General features: G+C 45.9%; 1 protein-coding gene across 1 annotated transcript in view; it reads right to left on the reverse strand.

Moving 5' to 3' along the window:
- LOC306789554 (phospholipid phosphatase-related protein type 4-like) overlaps nt 1-18,906 on the reverse strand; it is a gene marked incomplete at both ends in the record, with an annotated part of 94,715 nt that overhangs the window by 25,678 nt on the left and 50,131 nt on the right. The window contains 3 exons of the mRNA XM_079285561.1: nt 2,159-2,294; nt 6,229-6,402; nt 6,668-6,725. Coding sequence (XP_079141687.1) covers nt 2,159-2,294; nt 6,229-6,402; nt 6,668-6,725 — 368 coding nt within the window. The remainder of the gene's footprint in view (nt 1-2,158; nt 2,295-6,228; nt 6,403-6,667; nt 6,726-18,906) is intronic.

Raw genomic sequence — 18,906 nt, forward strand, 5'->3', positions numbered from 1 at the left:
CAACGTGAAGGAGGTGTGGACTGGGATGAAGCAGATTACTGGCTTCAAGGTTGGAGGCAGACAACCAGGGGGCTCCCTGGAGAGGGCCAACGAGCTAAACTCTTTCTTCAATAGGTTTAGCTCAGAGCCCTCATCTGTCTCCTCCACACACCACACCTCCCAAATACCTCCCCCTCTGTCCCCCCTGGTGAGCTGCATGGACTCAGAGCCGTCCACTTCTAAGGGCTCTGCCACCACCAACATAATGACCCCCCTCCCCCCCTCTCTGTGACGACTGGCCAGGTGAGAAGACAGCTGGAGAGACTCCACCAAGGCAAGGCTGCAGGACCTGATGGCATCAGCCCCAGGGTCCTGAAGACCTGCGCCATCCAGCTGTCTGATGTTCTGCAACATCTCTTCAACCTGAGCCTGAAGCAGGAGGAAGTCCTGGTGCTGTGGAAGACGTCGTGGTTCCTGTACCGAAGAAGACGACAGCATCTGGCCTCAATGACTACCGACCAGTTGCCCTCACATCTCATGTGATGAAGGTGCTGGAGAGGCTGGTCTTGGCCCACCTCCGACCACAGGTGAAATCCTCACTGGACCCTCTGCAATTTGCATACCATCCTCATGTGGAGGTGGACGACGCCATCATCTACCTGCTGCAACGAGCTCAGTCGCACCTGGATGGATCCGGTGGCTCTGTGAGAATCACTTTCTTTGATTTCTCCAGTGCATTCAACACCATCCAACCAGTGCTGCTGAGTGAGAAGCTGCGGGTGGTGGGGGTGAACACGTCCACCGTCTCCTGGATCACTGACTACCTCACAGGCAGACCACAGTTTGTCCGACTGGGCCGTATGCTGTCTGATGTGGTGGTCAGTGATACTGGAGCCCCACAGGGAACTGTTATCCCTTCCTGTTCACCTTGTACACCACTGACTTCCAGTACAACTCAGGGTCATGCCATCTGCAGAAGTTCTCTGATGACTCTGCAGTGGTCGGGTGTATAAGGGACGGACGGGAGGAGTACAGGGCAGTAGTGGATAACTTTGTGGAGTGGGCCGGTAGAAATCACCTGCGTCTGAACGTGGCCAAGGCCAGAGAGATGGTGGTCGACTTCAGGAGGAAGGCGACGACTCCACAACTGCTGAGAGTTCTGGGAGAGGATGTGGACATGGTGGAGGAGTACAAGTTCCTGGGTGTCTCCATTGACAGCAGACTGAACTGGCAGACCAACATCAACGCTGTGTACAAGAAGGGGATGAGTCGACTCTTCTTCTTGAGGAAACTTCGATCCTTCAACATGTGCAGCAAGATGCTGGAGATGTTCTACCAGTCTGTTGTGGCCAGTGCACTGTACTTCTGTAGTCTGCTGGGGGAGCAGCATTGGAGCCGGAGACACCAACAGACTTAACAAACTGGTTAAGAAGGCCGGCTCCATCATTGGTTGCAAACAAGACATTCTGGAAGAGGTGGTGGAGAGGAGGACACTGAAGAAACTATTATCCATATTGGATAACCCGGACCACCCTCTCCACCTACTGCAGGGACAGCGGAGCACTTTCTCCAACAGACTGATTCAGCTTCGCTGTCACAAGGAAAGGTACAGGAGAACATTCCTGCCCACTGCAATAAGACTTTACAATAAAACAGCTCTGGCCAGATCATCGTCCTTCACATGACTTCAACACTACACGGTTGTTGCTTGTTGTTGGTGATCCTGGCTCTACTGTCCAGTTTGTTTAGTTTGCTAGTTGTTAATTTAATTAATACCACTATATTCATTGTATATACTGTGCATTCCTATTTTTATTTATTTTATCTTATTTTTTATTAATCTTTTCCTTCAATTCAATATCTGCTCTGTTATTTTATTGTACTGTATATATTGTGCATTTCCATACGTTATAGTTTACTCTGTAAATTGCTGCTGCTACAAACTAATTTCCCCCTGGGGATGAATACAGTTTATATCTATCTATCTATCTGTCTAAGTGAAGTAAATGAGCCAAGATTAAAACTCCATCGAGATGTCCACATCTACAAAGTGTAACTGTTGTCATTAAAATGCCCAAACTTCTGGGACTTTTCTTTTTATGGAAATGTATAGTTGTAGTTGCCATCACAGGGGATGTAATCTGTAATTCTAAGAGACACGTTGCAGGCATAGTTTTACCTTGGTGGCTGTTGCTAATCGCAGATTGACTGACATTGGGTAGGGAAGAGAGGGGGGGCTCTCTCAGGGTGGGGGTAGGTGTTCGACTTCTGGACCGATCCTCGCTGGGCTGAAAATTCCCCACCGCATAGACACCCTGCATACAAACAGACACATATAGTGAGACACAGAGGAACATGCAGCAAAGACATAAGCATAAAAAAAGAGTTTGTCAAATCCAGGTGGTTTCAGGTGGCAGCCATGTCTGCTCCTCTGTCCCTAAACCTGAACTAAAGCCACAGTGAAAAGTTAGTGTCCTAATCTTCAGTGATGTGATGTATGTAATTTAGACATTAGTTTCTTGAGGGATTGAAATAAAATCCCTTAAATCACTGGATCGCTCCAAAGCAATGCTTTAGCAAGTATGGCAATGCAATACAGACCAGTAGTAATATCATGAGAGACATGGAGAAAGTGAGCTGCAGAGGACTAGTAGCCTCCAAATACAAATCCCTCACTTACCCTGATAGACCAGGAGGGGGAAGGTGAAGCCCCAGTTATGCTTTCTGCTCAGAAAGTTGTACAGACTTGAGGACACGGAGTTGTGATGAGGAAACTTTTGGATGTTGTATACTCCGTTGTGGGTTTCTCCTAGAGGCAAACTGGTGTTCTCCCAAACTCTAGTGGGCAGTGTATCAAAGATTCACTACAACAGCATGGTTCCAGCATGGTTTCCGCCTATCAGCATCCACGTAGTTAGAAAATATCAAACATGCAAGCAAAAGCCCACCGCACAGGACTCCTTTGAAGGGGCGAGTCCAATAGCACAACGAAGACACCTTCCATGAATTTTGCAACAATTTTGTTTGGATTTTATGTCTTTCCGCCTTTGCTACTGGAGCCAGTATGGCCTATGACAGTATTACAATCATCAATGTCAGAGAAGGAAGCGCAGGGATTGGATTATGTGCAGCAGACTTTGAGATGATCACTGGCATCTTCACGACCACCTAATCAGACCAGCCAGACCAAACACCACCGAAGCCGAAGCGAGGACATGGGAGAAATTTGCCCTCAGGGCTTTCTTCTCCGTAGGTACAGGCAACAAACCTACTTGGTAAGGTTTAGGAAAAGATCATAGTTTGGATTAAAATAAACCTTTTTGGCAGAAAGCCCTGAAGGCAAACTTCTCTTATGTGTGCCGAGTGACCGCTCCGAGAAAAGAGGGACGAGTGCCTGGATAAGAGCTAAGCTGACTCTGCAGCTGCCTAGGAATGTCCACTACCCAGCCTGATAATGGCTGATGTCCAATCACAGGAAAGTGAAATGGATGAAATAAGACAAGCTAAACCCAGCGACGGGAGATTGGAGACTGTTGTGCCCACATCCTAGAGCTAGAGCGCAGGACCCTATTAATGCATTTCCACTGCATGGCACAGCACAGGTCTACTAAACTGGACTCACTGTTTTTTGGGTTCCATTGGGAGAAGTTATTGATAGTACCTGGTACCTGGTGCTTTTTGGTACTTGATACTAGAAGGTAGAGTCAAAACTCTGCTGACCACTGATATCACTTATATCACCGATTGACAAAGTGCATCCACTGCATCATTTTGAAAAATGCGCTGCCGCTCTGCCAATCTGCTCATTTTCTATAACCAGTGTAAGTTTAGCATGAAAACATGGTGAAATTAGCAAGCTTATGTTAGCCAGCTAACTAGCCAGCTGCTAAATGATTCAAATCAAACAGCTTAATGCTTCATCTACATGTGCTGTGATTGCAATACATCAATTGTGGTACTTTTATTTAAATAAAGAATACTCAGTTACCCTCGTCCCATGCACCACACCACCCCTACCTCGCCAGTCAAAGCAGGGACAAAACCAACAGAACACAAAAAGCATCTGACGTGGGTGGATTTACATGTAGTTCAAAACATGCTGTGTAACTGGAATACAAACCAAGTGCAGTACTGATGCACTGCAGCACAGAAACAAGTGAGGCTGCCTATCAGCTTCAATTGATGTACTTGTCTTTTCATTTCTACTCTGATGATAGATGATGCAATGCCAAACAAAGAACCCTGAAATAGCCCTGTGAAGCCTGGACTGTGCAAAATGATTGCCTTGAGAACAAATGTGAGTAATCATCATCTCTACAAGGTGTAGAGCCACATAAAGGGAGGATAAACATCTTGCAACTGAAGTTAATTACAAAGATCCTTTTCCAGGTTAATAATTATATTTTTGCAGAAAATAAAGGACCTCCGCTTGTGAAATATATTTTGTTTGAATTGTGTTGAATGACTGATGAGTTGATGTTCAAGAGCACAACCTCACATATCGGGAGCCAACGTTTCTTCCTGCAGGAAAAGGCAGAAAAACAAAGATGTAGGCAGCTAAGCAGGGTAGTTTGTGTGTGTGTGTGTGTGTGTGTGTGTGTGTGTGTGTGTGTGTGTCTGCTCACAAGTGAAACTGCTTCAGTAACGCTCATGTCTGTTAGAGTGAATGCTGGACATGTTTATCCGAGTGTGTGTGGGCTGGAGGGTGAAGCCGTGTGGGAGGTATCAAATATACTGTGCAAATATCCACCAGTTTCTGCACAAGAGTTGAACATTGTCTACCTTCAGCCCATAAAACTGGACTGAATAATGCAATGAACCAACGAACCAATGCCAGTACATGAAATCTGCATAAAATACCTGCTGTAGGAGCTTGCTATGTCTTTCAAATACAAACTAGCACAAAATGAGCCAAAAATACATCATGGATGCAATATACTCTTCTTGGCTGACAGGCATCCATTAAAATAGTATATTTTTACACCTCAAAGACATTTCCATTTTAAAACTCCATACTACTTCTCTGTTCATTTTCAAACTATATGTGACTTTGTGACTCTGGATGCGAATGATGCTGTGACAGGACCATTGTGCTTTTGCCATTGCGTATGGCTTACAATTGTGGCCTCCCTCATGTTGGAGATGTCGAACAATTTTACTGTAAGTTTGCCTCCAGCTGTCTTTTCCCATCTGGAATCCTCAGCCAACCAGGCTCAAGAGGATGGTAAAGCCAGCCCTAAAACACTTTCACTTGGTCATTAAGGCCGTTCAGTCCACACACCTACACAGACGGTTGGACGACATTTCAGTGTCACACATCTTGCTCTGGTGGCTCTGCTGAAAAGGGTGCATGCAGCCGCACGCCATACTTCTTGCATGGCTTTCAACGACATCAAGCTCTCTCTGGCCTGCTATCTCTCATACAGCAGTTATCATATTAAGACTTCAACTTCAAACAATCATCATATAGAGTACATACAAGTAGGGATTGTATGCATAATAATGGAACATGCAATAATAATATAATTTTTGCAGGTTTGGCGGTGCATAACAGGTTGGGTGGGTGCAGACATTAGAAAAGCCTGACCCGCGCATCACTACTTGATCTGCTTTGAGTGTGAACAGAATTGGCATATTTCAAGATGTTGGTACTAATAAACAGCCTAATCGTTTTGTTTATAAGACAGCTGCAGGAGCTACAACAGCTTTGGTGGCTCGTTCATTCAGAGAGAATATTGGCAGGTGAGCACTGATCGGCTTTAACTTGGTTATCACTTAAGTATAAAATAATTAGGTTTAAAACTATAAACAATAGTGAAACAACAAATCATTTAGTCTACAAATAGACAAATAAGGTTTAGAATACATTGTGTAGCATTTATGTGGATATATTGGCAGAAATGGAATATAATCAAAGTAAGTATGTATTCTTCAGTGTATAATCCCCTCAGAATGAGACATGCTTGTGTTTTGGTTTCATTAGTACATGCCGTTTCTATCTACAATCGGAGCGGGTCCTCTTCACGGAACCATGTTTCTACAGTAGCCAAAGACGGACAAACCAAACACGTTTACGTTTTTCCGGCGGCCAACGTAGTTCTCCTACACAATTGGTGCACGGGAGAAGTTCCAGTTGGTTGCAGTCTGCACCCTCACCGCTCGATACCCACAAGTACTACGCACCCTTTAGGCTACACAGGAAACCTTTCTTTATATCTCAAGAAGGTTGTGACTGGTTCAAAGTGTTACCAGATAAACAGCAATGGCAGATCCCAGTAACCATCCACAGTAGACGTCGACAGGATGGTTTCTGAACTGGATGATCCTCGTCAGCCCGGCCAGGATGGCCAGCATGATGAAAGAGAACACCAGGAGAGGCTTCAGCAGCTTGGCAGAGTCCGTCAGCACTGCGTTGAAGTACATCTGAAACACAAATATTTCACATGAGCCAATCATGACCTTTTAAATGTTTATATAAAAACAGATAATACCAAACCTGTGATTGTCAACTCCGATTAGTGAGACTGTTCAATTCCCACCTGTGATTTAATTCGATCAATTTAAATGTCAAGCCATTTGTAAATGACCCACAAGAGATATATGTTCTATGTTTCTGTGGCTAGAGTTTAGGTGGCATCGTCAGCTACAAGTCTCAGTCTACATAAGAGAGTGTATATGAACCACTTACTGAGATGTAGACAGCAGCAAAGGCAGCTAGAGTTGCATGCTGGGAGGGGAAAGACTTCCTATGAAGAACAAAAGAAAGACAGTGTGTTCCTTCTACAGAATGATCATGTACAGACAGCTGAGGACAATGCTGGATATTCATCTGCAACAGGGAAGTGACTTTCAAAGAAACTTGGACGTGTGTGTGTGTGTATGTGTGTGTGTGTGCGGTGTATGTGTATGTGTGTGTGTGTGTGTGTGTGTGTGTGTGTGTGGTGGTAGCTCTGCAGGTGTTTAATAAATGCAGTGTATGAAGGACAAAAGGAGGGCAACCACTCCAGACCTCTGATGTGTGATTTGCTATTTCGTCGCCTAAATATTACAAACAGTATCCTGGTATCATGCAACTATTTATACAGATGCAGTGTGTGTTATTAAGTGTTTCTAACTATTCATTATTATAAAGCATTTATTCATATGTTTGCATTGATACTGTTGGTAGTCTTGAATATTTTAAGAGGTCTACATAAATATACAACCACAATTATGTTACCAAATACATAGATCTCCGTTAATGTATTTGTCATATAATGTTTTGTGATACAGTATTGATCTAATTAATATTTGACATGCAAAGATTGGTGTCAGTGGTTATTCTGTGTTGGATGTTACACTGACTGTATATTTCATTTTTATTATCCTTGCTTACAGTTCATATATCGCAATATCTTGAATCACAACCGTTATCATGATGCGTACCATATCGTCAGATTCTTGCCAATACACAGCTCTAGTAACTTGTAGCACGATAATATATTTTTCAGTTTTCTTTGATGCCCATTGTTTTGTTCACTAAGTCATATCTATCTACATATGCATAATGTCACAACTGAGAGAAAAGCAACGGTCTGTTTAATCTGTAGACACATTTGCATAAACACATTTCCCGATAATAATACAGTTTACAGATAAGATAATGTTTAATTATGCAGCGGACATGGTGTTTTGAGATTTAATTAAAGAAAGAAATATCCTGAGACTTTTGAAGGAGCTCAGGATGCATCCTGAGAACGCCTGCTATACTCCAGATAGTTTCCCTGTGTAAACTAAGAATCTGTGTGGAACGGCTCACCAGTGTGTTGTTCAGAGAGGCTCGGAACATTCTGTATCTGTAGCCTGCTGCTGCTGTCAGAAGGTTTAATGGAGGCGCCAGTGTGCAGCCTTTTGGTAAAATGTTACATTAATGAGATTTCAGAGGTCTGTGTGTGTGCCTCTGCCATCTCATGCCACGAAATTGCTCTGAGCACTTCCCGATCAGAGATCATTTAGCACAGTGGCGGCTGGCCAATAGAGGGCCACGGGGCCTGGCCCCACAAAAAAATAAAATAATAATAAATTATACAAATTGTCAATATTTGTGTGTTTGAACTATGGAATGTACCCAGTAATATGTGTAAAATATGATATCTGCGCAAAATATATGCTTTTCCTGCTCGTGCTCTCCGCCTGTGTGCATGACACGTCTCAGAAGGTGCAGTTAGGGGGCTAAATCGTTTTAGCCCAAAAGAGGCGGGTCTATGAAGCAGTTTAGCCAATTGCTGATTCAAGATATAAATGAGTGACATACAATTTAGCCAATCAGCGCCCTCAAATAGATTCAGTGTGGGGCCAGAATGATCTGGCCCCCCTAGCTGCGCGTTCTCGTCAGGAGAAGTCTCTACAGGCAAGTGCCAGCGCGAGCACTACTCCTCCAAGACCCGTTTGAGAGGAGAACTTTGGCGGAGATTCTGCAGCCAAAGAGCTGATATCAGATCAGCCTGACCTCACAATGAGACAGCAGACTCGCGGGAAAGGGAAGCAGTACATGAAGCTTCTGTACTAGCTGTACACCAGTCATGCTAATAACTTATTTAGCTTTTTAAATCAACGGGGACAGATCCAGCACGGACAGTTAGGGAGTGAGGGATGAGGAGGTAAGGAAACATGAGAACACCAGGGTAGGGAGTGAGGGATGAGGAGGTAAGGAAACATGAGAACACCAGGGTAGGGAGTGAGGGATGAGGAGGTAAGGAAACATGAGAACACCAGGGTAGGGAGTGAGGGATGAGGAGGTAAGGAAACATGAGAACACCAGGACACACATGGAGAACTCTGTCAAGCTACATATTCGACAAAGTGAACATCTTTTCTTCTACATAGTTGTCCTCAGTCTCATCTGCTTAACTTGGTCATGGACGCATCAACATGTAATAGAGATGTTAAATTAACAGTGAAAACTTATCATAGCTTAATTTAACACCAGTATTCATAATTACACTTCATGTTTACTTCTCCTGATCTTTACCTCCTATAACAAGGTACATAGGGGCATCTCAATAAATATGTTCTATTTTTATAATATATATAGATATATACATACTGTATATATCTATATATATGTATGTGTGTGTGTTTTATATTATACAGAATATTATTATGTGATTTATATGTGATTATATTATACTGAATTGCCTGTGAGGGTGACATTAATAAGACGTGTCCTGATGTGTTTATCTAAGTGTTATTTACTGCTTTTTTTGTGTTGGAATAAATGTTAAATATTTAACTGCAAAGTAGTAATGCGTGTTTGATACTTTAATTTTTTTTGCATGAAATGAATGAATGAATGAATGAATGAATGAATTTTATTTATATAGCGCTTTTCACAGACAGTACTATCACAAAGTGCTTAACAGAGCAGACATTTAAAAGCATAAAAAACACAATATGACCCTAGGGTCAATAAATGATCTACACAGAGTGAATAAAAAATGTTAAAGAATAAAATAAAAATTAAATAAAAATTAAATAAAAATGTAAAACATATTTTAAGAGCAGGTCTAGGACATGGGTTTACTTTTACACAAACGCCAGCCTAAACAGGTGGGTTTTTAGCTGGCTTTTAAAAGTATCCACAGTATCTGCGAGGCGCAGAGTTGCAGGCAGAGCATTCCAGAGCCTCGGGGCCACTGCCTCAAAGGCTCGGTCACCACGGGTCTTAAATCGTGTGCGTGGGACTGACAGAAGACCTAGAGCATTTGACCTGAGAGTGCGGGCGGGTGAATAGGGGCGAAGTAGATCAGCTACATAAGTCGGAGCCTGACCGTGAAGTGCTCTGTAAGTGATGGTGAGAATTTTGAAGTGTATCCGAGATGCTACAGGAAGCCATATCATACCAAATCATACCAAATCATACTGGGATGTTTGCTGAAATTGATAGGATGGCCCTACCTAGAACATGTTCCACCAGCCGTTTAATGTGTTACTGTGTATGTTTAATGCTGAAGAAAGACCAAAAGTATACATGTCCTTAGAAATAAGGGCTCCAGAAAGGTTCTTCCTGAAGGGTTAGGGTTAGAACCATCTACTTCGGCAAATAAGGTTTTTTCAAGGGTTCTTTGTAATGGTGCTTTCACACCAAACGCGGCGCGAATTATTTGCGCGAGTAGATTACATACAAAGTCTATGCACAGACGTGTGGCTTGCTAGTGTAAATAAAATATATTCATTCACTGTTAAATAATATGCGCTATACTTGTAAAGCTTATATTGCGGAGTTGTGAGGTCACTGTAAGTAGGTCAAAAACGCAGAATGGGGCATTCCGTCACCCGTTCGTACGATAGGAACAGATACAGTGGCCCTGAAAGTAACGCTTGCTTAAACCACCAGATTAGGGCAGAAACTGCCATCTTAGAGTAGGAGAAGAGCTCTTTTTATCTATTCACACAGAGACTTCGAAATAGTTTAGAACTGCACCCTTTTCCTTTTCTGCACCTTAAGTGTTAACAATATGCTGTACATCAACATTTCACACACACTGACGTTCCAGAGAAGGCGGGTTCCGGACGTGAGCCATTGTGGGTGACGTTGCCCAGTGCTCCATCAGGCTATTTGAATGCTAAAAACAAATCCGCCTCTGCTTTGATTTTGACCAATGGCTCCACAAGGGGAACCAGATGGACACGCCTGCTTACTCTGTATAAGCGCTTTTAGGTTTCACTTTTGCACTCTTTGCCTTGGCTAGGGTCCGTGCACGTTTAACTGCTGGACATAATACTTCTGTCACAAATAAATGTTATTGCTTGAATTGAGCTAAACGCCTCGATCTCAGTCTGTTCACTCGATCTTCATTCATAACATGGTAGCAGAGCTTGGTTATAACGATCCAAGTGGTTTTTTCATCGAGTAACAGACTTTCTTCTGTCGACAGAAAGAAAAAAGGGCGTTTTCCCGAGAGGCTGGGAAGGCCGGAGGCCTACCGGAGCCATTCTTATCACCTCTGAGAAACTGATCAAACAGCGCGCTGAATCAAAAGGTAAAGCAGAGCCTATTTAAATGAATTCTGCAGATTGTATATAGGAAAAAACTAAATTGAATTGATCAGAAGTACTGGAGTGTGAGTAATGAATTGCATTGACTAAATTTTTAAAGATAAATTGCCGAGCATTGTGACAGAATTGTTATGACAGCAGTGGGGTTTTTTACTATAGCATGTACATGTGTCTGAGTGGATCTAACAGAAATTGATGGTTGTTAACATTGTATAAGCTGCCATTGTGTTCACCGCGTAAGCTTTGATTGACTGTTCAGAGGTTACACAGCTTCGGTTCGCTGACCAATGATGGTCTGAAAGACTGAATTCCGGGCCACACTGTTGATTTATGCGAAGTTGCAAACTGAGGTTTGGATCAAGTATATAGAAATTGTTGTTGAAATACGCTGATGTGAAAGTAGTGTGTCTGGAGACTGCAAAGCGCCATTTCCTAAAGGGACCACGTTCATGCATGTTGTACACTGTAAAACGAAGATCCATCCAGAGAATTTTAATTGAGAAAAATAAATTGATGAGGTTAAATTGATGAGGTTGAATTGATGGTTTGTGTACCAGTATTGCAGAAGTGGCAGTGTATGGTTTTGCATGCAGCATAGATGTACTCTGGGAAGACATCGATTCAATTGTAGCACAAGATATCGCCATTTCCTTCGGGACCGTATTCGCACAAGGCGTACACTGTAAACAATAAGATCAATAGATCTTTCCTGACGAGGTTTGTGTGCGATTATTTGTGGAATCACGGCAGTGTATGGTCGATTGAGTGTTGAGTAATATCTCAGGGAGGTATCCATTTCCTTCGGGACTGTGCTCGTGAAAACGCTATAAGAACAGATCCATATGTGATTTGTGTGTATTTCAGTGACGGCAGTGTATGGTTTCAATTTGGTATGGATGAGAGTGATTGCGTGAAGCGTACATGTGTGAGAGACAGCTGAGATTTGGAGTTGAAGTTTGCAGAGGCTCGTGTGTGTTTGCCAGTGATTGACGGTCAGTGGAGCAGAACACACGCATGAGACACAAGTTTTGCATTCACCACAGAAAACACAAAACACGAGGATAGAAGAGGAAAGCTGAGGGTTAATATACGTGTCAGTTTTACTGGTGTAGTTACAAAGATTACAGATTTATTGGAAATTGTGTTCCATAGGGACCGTCAACAAATTTAGGAGCGAAGACAGAGCAGGCATTCAGACAGTCAGAGAGACACTGAAAAAGGGAGTGAAAATTGCAGATAAGAAACACAGCTGCAGCTCTAAGGGAGTGTAGTAACTAGGCCAAGGTCAGAGGGCTGAAGAAAATTTGGGAGAAGCTTTGGCTCCCTCTGGTAGCACTACAGGAACTGCAGCAGAAAATTTGGGAGAAGCTTTGGCTCCCTCTGGTGGCACTACAGGAACTGCACAAGAAAATTTGGGAGACGCTTTGGCTCCCTCTGTGGGTACTTCAGGAACTGCAAGAAGAACATTCGACAGGAGCTTTGGCTCCATCTGGTGGACATCCGGGAGTACTGCATCCAAACATTTTATATTGAAAAATTGAAAATTGAAATTTGAAAAAAAAAAAAAAAAAAAAAAAGGAATTTTGAAAAAAAGAAAAGAACATTGGAATTGATTTAAAAAATAAAAATAAAAAAAACTTGATTTGAAAAAAAAAGAAGAAGAAGAACACAAGAAGACATGGCTGGAGCTGTGGCTCCATCTGGTGGCTACTCAGAAGTACTGCGTGCAAAACTGGAAAAAGCAGTAACAGAGACTGGAGGCAGGACTGCATGGAAAAGAGACAAGACACATTGGGATAAATGCATGAAACGATGGCAAGAGGAGGGATGGTGGAAGGCGGCCAGTCCACTACCTCCATCAGTCAACAACCTTCGGCTCTTCACCAATGATTTGACAAAACGAGTGGCTCAAGCACAGACTGCAGAGAGAAATCAAATGACAAATCAAACCAAGCGATGGGGGTTCGCTAACCCACTGAAGCAAGCCCGCAAAGACAGAGAAGATGAACAGCGAGTGGCAATGATGGCACTAGGGATGGCCATGACAGATCGGATGCAGGTGGACATGCCAACCGGAAAAGAAAAAACCAGGTCCTGTCTGTCACTCAACATCAACCCCCTGGACGTCACCCCTACCACTCAAGCCCCGGTAGGTCTGGAAAAGGCTGCACAGGAAACGAGCCAAACATCTCTGGCCTCGGTTCCTCCCCCACCCTCAACTAGCCTGTATCCAGCACTTCCTCCGGTTCCTCCCCCACCCTCAACTAGCCTGTATCCAGCACTTCCTCCGGTTCCTCCCCCATACTCCCATAATAATCCATTCATACAAGCACCGGTGAGAACAGTAAAGGGAGGACTGCTCTCAGGAGCATTCCAGATGTCCCTGGATGAAGGGTGCACCATCGACACAAGCTCCACCTCAACAGAGCGAGCGATGAGAAACATGATGGAGAGGGTGAGAACATTGGAAAGAGCTATGACAGGAGTCCCCATAGACAAAGAAGATCCTGCGACAACAGAGAGAGGCCAGCAGCCCGAAGAGAATGAAACAGAGGCGCAGCAACAGAGACAATTCGATCAGGGCTGCATTCAGCGACTTGACGACGACCTCGCTGACACAACACTTTTCCCCATGCACTCAGAAGAGACCTATGTGACAAGCAACCTGTACCATGATCCTGAAGCTGGAAGACAGCCATCACAAAGGAACCCAAGCGGACCAACCACATTGGAGAAGCTCTCTGTCCTGCTAACAGAGGCGGAAGTGCTACAACAGACTCTGAACTCAGTTCTAGCCCACACCAGCCACTGTGACAGACCGGTGGCAGTGCCAATGTATGCGGTGTCAGGCACTCTACGAGGAGAAGTTTTCCCCTTCAAGACAGGGACTGGAGTTCCACTCTCCCAACATGCCATGCAACTTCGGTCTCAGGGCCAGCACCAACGAGAAGAAACAGAGCAGAGTGTTCGTGGTGCATATCCCCTGAGAGCAGCCCCCACTCTAGCCCAACCACAGCGTGTTCAATTTGTGCCTTTTGGGTTTGCAGATCTGACCAGCATGATACAACAGCTTCCATCCCTCCATGCAGGAGCTGATCCGTGGATTGAGCTCACGGAAGCTTTGACTGCTGGCCGCCAGCTAGCAGTGAGCGACCTGAGAGCACTTCTCTCCCGCTGTCTGGACCCATCCCAGTGTACTGCCCTACTACACATGGCAGGCGCTGGTGCGGCACCAGATGCAGACCCCTTTGATCAACATCGTACAGCGTTGTGGCTGCAGCTCAGAACCAAGTTCCCCACTCCAGTGAACCAAGGCGCAGTGGCAGCATTCATCTGGACCCCGGGAGAGTCTCCACCCCTGTATCTGGCCAGAGCAGAACGGGTGTGGCGCCAGGCCTTCAGAGAGCCACATGATGGAAGCGTTACCACAGTGGCACTATGGCATGCAATGATTAAACGAGGCCTCCCTGATGGACCTCGCCAGTGCATGGACGCAGTGGTTGGCCTAGAAGCAATGACACAAGACATGTGGAACGCCCAGCTCCGACATTACCTCTCTAAGCACATTCAAACTGAGGCGGTTGGCGACACAGAAATTAAGACCTTGCAGAAGGCCCTACTCAAGAAACAACTCAAAGAACACGACGCGGCTGAGGCCGCCACGAAATCTAAGGCTAAACAGCAACAACAGCTGGTAGTCCAACCTGCACCGGCTCCACCTCCAACGGCACCTACTCCCTCTGTCCCACTGGAGGCCATGATGGCTATGATGTCAGCAGGCGGTGAACAGTCACGCCCATGGGTCCCTCAGGGCCAATGGCGTGGAAGAGGAGGAGCCAGAAGAAGAGGAGAGCCTGGAGGCAGAGAAGCGTCCTATTTCTGCTACAACTGTGGGAAACCGGGACACTTCGCAAGACACTGCAGTGCAGTGCCACAGCAGACACAGAGAGGAAGAGGACAATACTCCAGAGGAGGAGGCGGACATGGCTATGACGGACAAAGACCACAGCAAGGGGCCCATCAGGCTCCTTGGGACGAAGAGCATGGTCCCCAAGGTGGGGCCCATGCCACACAGGCAAACAGTCAACAACAATGGCCTGGAGGCTACAACAGCCCTCCCTATTGACACGCCCCTCAACCACTGGAGTCACACACTACATTTCGGCCTCACCAGCGAACCTTTAATCAGGTGCTCAGTAAATGGACAGGATCACATCTTCCTCGTCGATACTGGAGCCACATATTCGAGTGTGATGACCACGCAGCCGTTGTCGGACCGGTTTGTGTCAGTGGTGGGAGTCTCTGGCACTCCAGTTCGACAATTTTACACCACCCCTCTCCCCATCACATTTCAAGATACAACCCTGACGCACAGCTTTCTCTCTGCTCCAAATTGCCCAGTCAACCTGCTAGGACGCGATCTGATGACTCGCCTCAATCTGAGCATCTGGCTGAACCAAGAGGGTGTACATGTCTCGTCCAACCCACCAACTAGTACGTTGTCCATGCCAGTACGCATTCTCTCCCTTGCTCCCGCTATAGAGACGGTGTCCCCCACAGATGAAGAAGTTTACTGGCTACGCTGTCTTCAAACTGGCCCCCAGACCCCTGCCATCCAATACTGGTTTAACATTCTCAAACCAAAAATCACTCAGCTTTTCCCATACAAAACTCCCCTGGACCACGTCCACTGCACTCTAAATGTCACACCAGATCCCGACGACCCCTACACAGAAGACTGGGATGAAAACATGTCTCACCTTAGACCCACCATTCAGTGTCTACACATCTTTTGTGGCCAAGAAGGAGTGGCATCAAGAGTCATTCTATCTCCCTTCCTTCGCTCATGGTATCAGCTAGATGCGGACTCATCACCCCATGTCACTATGGCTGTTGGTTTTGGCCATGAGGCCAGAGGTCTGGGACCTATGATCAAGAGAGCACTAACTCTCACATGGGAACCAACCCCTACAGAAGGTCTGCTCAAAGCCAAGGAGGAGACCATGTGGAGATGGACAGCCCCTGACACTGTTGAACACACATTACCGGAGTACCTCCCTTTGCCTCGTCACCATGGCAAATTGTGTTCAGATCATCCAGCTACAACTGCCTGTTTGGCTCAGGTCTCAGGAAGGTTGTGGACCTCAGGGGCCTATGACGTTGGCCGCCTGACCACGGAACCCATCAAAGTCACATTCACAGACCCACATCAGCTTCAGCATCAGAAAAAAGAACAACTGGAAGGCATTTGGCCGACGATTGAAGGCCTGCTCCAAGCCGGAGTCATCTACCCCACCTCATCAGAGTTCAACACTCCCATACTTCCGGTTCCAAAGGCAGGAGGAAAAGGCTGGAGAATGGTCCAGGATTTCCGCCCCGTGAACGAAATCACGGTTCCAACAGGCCATCCGGTTCCAGATCCTCATCTCTCTCTCAGCAATTTGAGCCCTGCACACACCCACTTCACAGTAGTTGATTTGGCCAACGCTTTCTTCAGTGTCCCACTGCACAAAGACTCTCAGCCCATCTTCGCCTTCACCTTTAATAATCAGCAGTATACGTATGCCTCCCTACCCCAGGGCTACAGGTGCTCCCCAGGTCTATTCAACCACCACTTACGCCTTCATCTTGCTGACCTCGCCCTCCCAGTAGGCGTAGTTCTGATTCAATATGTCGATGATCTGCTTTTGGCAGCAACGTCAGCTGCTCTCTGTCTTGATACCTCTGTCCGACTCCACACTCTATTGGCCGAAAAGGGCTATAAGGTCAAACGTTCAAAGGTACAGTTCACCAGACGCCAAGTGTTGTTTTTGGGTCGCAATGTTTCATCAGACGGTCAAGGCCTGTCACACACGCACAGGGCCACCATCCTGCAACATCCCCAACCGCTCACTGTTGCCGCTCTCCTCTCATTTCTGGGTTTAACAGGCTACTCACGAGCCCATATCCCAGACTACACCAACACCACCACCATTCTCAGAGAGATGTTGAAGGAAGTGGGCACAAGAAATCTTACTGCCACCCTCACATGGACAAAAGAGGCTGAAGCAGCCTTCTCCCACTTGAAGCAAGCACTTGCACATGCCGCCGCACTCATGTCCCCAGACTACTCCCTACCGTTCCACCTTGATGTTTCTGAAAGAGACAGCCTACTCAATGCTGTACTCTTCCAGAAAAAGGGGGGTGAAAGACAGGTACTGATGTATCATTCATCAAAATTGGACGCTGTGGAAAATGGTCAATCCACGTGCGCACGATATGTTGCAGCAGTGGCAAAAGCAATTGAAAAACTTCTCATATTGTCATGGGCCATCCACTGGAAGTACATACGCACCATGGCGTGGCAGCGTTTCTGATGAGTAAAGAATTCACGTTCAGTGCCGCAAGAAAAACAAAGATTCAACACACTTGCACCATGCCACACATCACCTTTGTGCCAGCCACAAGAAATATGTCGGCTAACTTTACGGCTGGACAACCACATGTGTGCGAGGAAGTTGCAGTACAAGAAAACAAATTGAGATCGGATCTCCAAAACACTCCCCACCTCACAGCTGAGGCCTGGCTGTACACGGATGGTTGCTGCTACAAAGGAGAAAAAGGGAACATTGCATCCTATGCAGTGGTCGAACAGAAGAGTGATGGCTATCACCAAACAGTGGAGTCAGGGATTCTGCCACAACCCGCTTCAGCACAACTAGCGGAAGTGGAAGCACTGATTCAGGCTCTGAAGTGGAGCACGGACAAAATTGTAAATATCTTCACAGATTCGGCTTACGCCCATGGAGCGGCCCACATCGATGGCCCTGTATGGCGAAGACGGAACTTCACCACTTCAAATGACCACCCCATAAAGCACGAAGCAGCTATGAGAAGGCTGGTAGAAGCAATCCAACTACCAAAGGGGGTGGCCATCATGAAATGCAAAGGACATGACACAATTAGATCACGAATCAGTGCCGGTAATGACGCGGCAGACAGAGCAGCCAAGAAAACTGGAGGCTACACACCTCGCCAAATGGTTATGAAGCCAACATCCGGCCCACCTGAGCTTACCATCGAACACATCAAAGATCATCAAAAGAAAGCAGGACCTTATGAATGGTCCGAATGGACACGGAAAGGAGCCTCAAAAGACAAAGAAGGTCTGTGGAGAGCCCACGACGGCAGAGTGGTTGCCTCAGCAGAACTGTGTGCAGCACTCCTACCAGGGGCCCACGGACCTACACACGAGGGAAAGAAACGGACATTGGACAATTTAAAACAACTATGGTGGCATCCGCACATGGAAGCGATATCTTTCCTCTTCTGCGATGAATGTCAAATTTGTGGAAAATACAACCCAAGAAAACCATTCAAGACACCGATGGGATCTTATCCCGTGCCCTCTGCCTGTTTCCAAGACATCAGCATAGATTATACAGATATGGGACCAGAGAACAGAGTGCAGGGAAAGAGGTACATCTTGGTAATGGTAGACAGATTTTCAAGATGGGTGGAAGCAATTCCCACCAAGAGAGAAGATGCGCAGACAGTTGTAAAGTGGCTGCAGACAGAACTGATTCCCCGTTACGGAGTGCCGAGATGCATCCGCTCTGATAACGGATCACACTTTAGCAACACCATGCTCGCACAGGTAGAGCAATTTCTGGGAATCACACACCGATTCGGGTCAGTCTATCACCCGCAATCTCAGGGCCTGGTGGAATGAGCGAATCAGACCCTTAAGGCCAAAATTGCCAAAGTTTGCGCGGGCTCCAAATTAACATGGGTTGAGGCCCTGCCCCTGGCCCTTATGGCCATGAGGTCCGGAAAAGGGGGAGAAACACATCTCTCCCCACACGAGATCATGACTGGCCGGCCGATGCCAGGTCCACCCAGAGATGGAGG

Source organism: Melanostigma gelatinosum (assembly GCF_949748355.1).
Source record: "Melanostigma gelatinosum genome assembly, chromosome: 15".
Lineage (NCBI taxonomy): Eukaryota > Metazoa > Chordata > Actinopteri > Perciformes > Zoarcidae > Melanostigma > Melanostigma gelatinosum.